The sequence below is a fragment of the Vombatus ursinus genome, unplaced genomic scaffold (assembly GCF_900497805.2).
Source record: "Vombatus ursinus unplaced genomic scaffold, bare-nosed wombat genome assembly UNPS02005659.1, whole genome shotgun sequence".
In the NCBI taxonomy this organism is placed as follows: Eukaryota; Metazoa; Chordata; class Mammalia; order Diprotodontia; family Vombatidae; genus Vombatus; species Vombatus ursinus.
The window spans coordinates 24,114,662-24,118,493 of record NW_020945437.1 but is presented as its reverse complement, the minus strand read 5'-3'; the positions used below and the strand labels follow the sequence as shown (position 1 = coordinate 24,118,493).

The 3,832-nt window shown below is 39.0% G+C and overlaps 1 protein-coding gene across 7 annotated transcripts in view; it reads right to left on the bottom strand.

The window, feature by feature from the left end:
- C2CD3 (C2 calcium dependent domain containing 3) overlaps window positions 1-3,832 on the bottom strand; it is a 150,372-nt gene that overhangs the window by 36,889 nt on the left and 109,651 nt on the right. For all 7 annotated transcript variants that reach the window (XR_003567867.1, XM_027848178.1, XM_027848179.1 and 4 more), the window contains one exon: window positions 3,222-3,360. Coding sequence is in view for 6 of the 7 variants with exons in the window: in XM_027848178.1 (XP_027703979.1) it covers window positions 3,222-3,360 (139 nt within the window). In the remaining variant the exon portion in view is untranslated. The remainder of the gene's footprint in view (window positions 1-3,221; window positions 3,361-3,832) is intronic.

The window sequence follows — 3,832 nt, the reverse complement described above, 5'->3', positions numbered from 1 at the left end:
AGGGATGTCTATCAATTGGAAAATGGCTGAACAAGTTGTTGTACATGATTGTGATAGAATACTATTGTGCTATAAGAAATGATGAACAGGTTGCTGTCAGAAAAACCTGGAAAGACTTACACAAACTGATGCAAAGTGAAATGAGCAGAACAAGGAGAACATTGTATACAGTAACAGCAATACTGTATGATGATCATCTGTGAATGACTTGGCTATTCTCAGCAATACAATGATCCAAGAGAATTCTGAAGGATTTATGATAGAAAATGCTCTCCATCTCCAAAGAAATAACTGATGGAGTCTGAATGCAGATTGAAGCATACTTTTTCTCTATTTTTGTCTGTTTTCTTTCACAACATGACTAAGATGGAAATATGTTTTGGATGACTGCTCATAACTTAAATTGTTTGCATTCTTAATGAGGTGGGGAGGAGAGGGAGGGAGGGAGAGAATTTGGAACTCAAACAATTTTTTAAAACAAATATTAAAAAATGTTTTTACATGTAATTGGGGAAAAAATAAAGTCAGCAGTGATCTCTTAATTGCCAAATCTAATGGCTTTTTCTTAGTCCTTATCCTTCTTAATCCTTCTGCAGCATTTGCAAATATTTATCAGCTATACCTGGATAATCTCTCCTTTCTAGGTTTCTATAACTGTTCTCTTTTGTTTCTTCTCCTATATGACCATTCCTTTTCAGTCTCCTTTGCTGGATCACCATCTATGTCATGTTCACTAAATGTGAGTGCCAAAGTCCTGTGTTGGGGTCTTTTTTCTCTGTGTTCCATCACTTGGAGATCTCATTAGCTTCTCTAGGTTCAGTTGTTAACTCCACACAAATGATTCCCAAATCCATGTAACTGGTTCTAATTATTCTCTGGAGCTCTAGTCCACCAACTGCCTATTGGGCATTTTGAACTGAATGTTCCATATGCATCACAAATTCAACAGATCCAAAAAAAAAATTAATTATCTTTCCCCCCTAACTACTCCCCTTCAGAATTTCCCTATATTGTTGATGGCACTGCTGTCTTCCCAGTCACCTCAATGCCTGTCATTCTTGACTCTTTGCTTTCAGTCATCCCATAATATCCAATAGGTTACCAAATCTTGTTATTTTTTTACCTCTACAACATTTTTCACATCTAGCCTGCTCTTTCTAGTTACAGAGCCACCACTCTAATTGAGACCTTTCTCATTTCTCATGTGGACCACTGTAATAGACTTCTAATTGCTCTCTATTTCAAGATTTTCCCTACTTTCCTTCCACAAAGCTCCAAAATGATTTTCTTAAAGGACAGGACTGATTCAATGAGCTCAGTGGCTCCCTATTATCTTTGGAATCAAATATAAAGTCTTTGCCTGGCTCTTCACAACCTGGTCCCTTCTTACCTTCCCAGTTTTCTTATACTTTAACCCTTTCCATGAATTCTACAATCTACCTCAATTGGCCAATTTGCTCTTCCTTGAATATAACACTCCATTTCCTGTATCTTATGCTTATGCACTGGTTGTCTCCTGCACTGGGAATGTCCCCATGATTTCACCTTTGCCTCTTAGCATCCCTGGGGCCAGCTCAAAGGTATTTTCTGCGGGAGGGCTTTCTTGCCTTCCTCCTAATTGTTATAACCTTCCCCTCTAAGGTTACTGTTCATCTGCTTTGTAATGTATCTAGTATGTATGTATGTATGTATGTATTTACTTTTGTCTAGGTAATGGGGTTAAGTGACTTGCCCAGGGTCACACAGCTACTAAGTATTGTGTCAGAGGTCAAATTTGAACTCAGGTCCTCCTGAATCCAGGGCCAGTGCTCTATCCACTGTGCCACCTAGCTGCCTCTAGTATGTATTTATTTACATGTTGTTTTGCCATTAGAATATATATTTCTTGATGTCAAGTATTTGTTTTTCCTTTTCTATGTATCTTCAGAGCTTAGCACAGTACCTGGCACATAGCACTTTACAAATGCTTACTGACTGTCTGTGAGCAGTGGGAGAGAAATGGGAATGAAATGAAATGAAATAAGGTACAATTTCCATAGCACCTGCCATGTTCCAGACACTGTACTAGGTGCTTTTTACAAATATTATCTCATTAGATTCTCTCAACCACTATGGGAAGTGGGTGCTATTATTATAACATTTTACAGTTGAGAAAACTGAGGCAGACAGGATAAGTAACTTGCCCCCGGTTAAACAGCTAGTGTCTGAGGATAGATTTAAACTCAGGCTTTTCTGATTCCAGAGCCAGCACTCTATCCACTGTGACACTAGATGTCTTGGGGAACTGATCTGAGTTAATCACACTACCAAGGAAGAGGTATTACTGATGGGAACTGGCCAAGATGAGGCTATTGTTGGAGACTGCAGCTCTGCAGCTTTTTCTCTTTCTACTCTTCCAGAATCACATTTGAAGAAGAAAGTGACATCAAAAAGGTAGTTTGCAACAGTGCTTGTGACTGCTCTTTTTCTGTATAATGGCCTGGCTGGAATGAGACAAAGGACAACATGAAAATAAGGCCTGAGACTTACTCGACCACTTGTAGGTCAATTAGTTCATCATCGTGTTTCTGAGAAGAGTTACGGCAAAATTTTTGCACCTCATAGACATGCCGGGTCTCCTGCGGCAAACTTAAACTTCAATATTTCAAGGACTTGTGATCTCACTGGCATAGGTGCTCCTCTACTTTAACAACTTATAATGTGATAATTATGATACCAGTAGTGGATAGTATTTGTAAACTGTAGTGGTCAAAACCATCATCACCTGTGGCCAACTCTCTGGTGATGAGACTTTCCAAACAAAGTAGGCTAGTTCTTCTATGAAAGACATATAGGCCATTACAAGACCTACACTCAGGACCTGCCAGGAACTGTACTCCCTTCCATAGTTCTGAGAACCCACACTTCCATGCTATGAAGAAGCACCGAGGAGTACTTCAGTAGAACCCTGCATTCTGATGATATCAACGTGGAAAACAAAGGAGTATAGGGAATTTTTAGTTTTCTTTCAGACTGTTTTATGAGAGGAGGGAAAGCTTTTTCATGGAATCAAATAATTTTGGAGTGTACATCACTTGTCATCCTACATCATCTACATCACTAGGTGAAGGACCCTTCTATCTCTGAGGTTCTATGGTTCAACTGTGTGCAGAGCACTGGATAAAGTTCATTGGACGTGAACAGGATTACTGGGTGTTGGTGGCATAGCAAAAGTCTTTTACCTGGTTTCCTGCTGAAAATCCCAGATAGGTGAGTCTGTATTCTCAATCACATGTGTATATATTGGGGATCTTACATCAGCAGCAGCAAATGACACACAACAACTAGGTGCCGTGACATTCCGTTCAGTCAGGGGGCTTCCTGAAATAGAAGAAATATGGTTAATAGAATTACCAAATCATACCACCAATGTCACCACTATAGCAGCTTAAATTTACATTATACCAAATCATACTTCTGTTGAGAGGCAACCATGGAGTAGAGTGGCGGTTCTCAAATGTTTTGGTCTCTCTTTTTTTTTTTTGTCATCTAGGCAATGGGATTAAGTGACTTGCCCAGGGTCACACAGCTAGTAAGTGTTATGTGACTGAGACTGGATTTGAACTCAGGTCCTCCTGAATCCAAGGCCGGTGCTCTATCCACTGCGCCACCTAGCTGCCCCGACCCCTTTATACTCTTAAAAATTATTGAGGACCCATCTAAAGAGCTTTTGTTTGTGTGTATTCTATTAGTATTCTTCATATTAGAAATTAAAACCAACACATTAAAAATATTAATTAAAATAACAGTAATAAATCCATTACATGTTAATATGTAATATATATATGTTTTA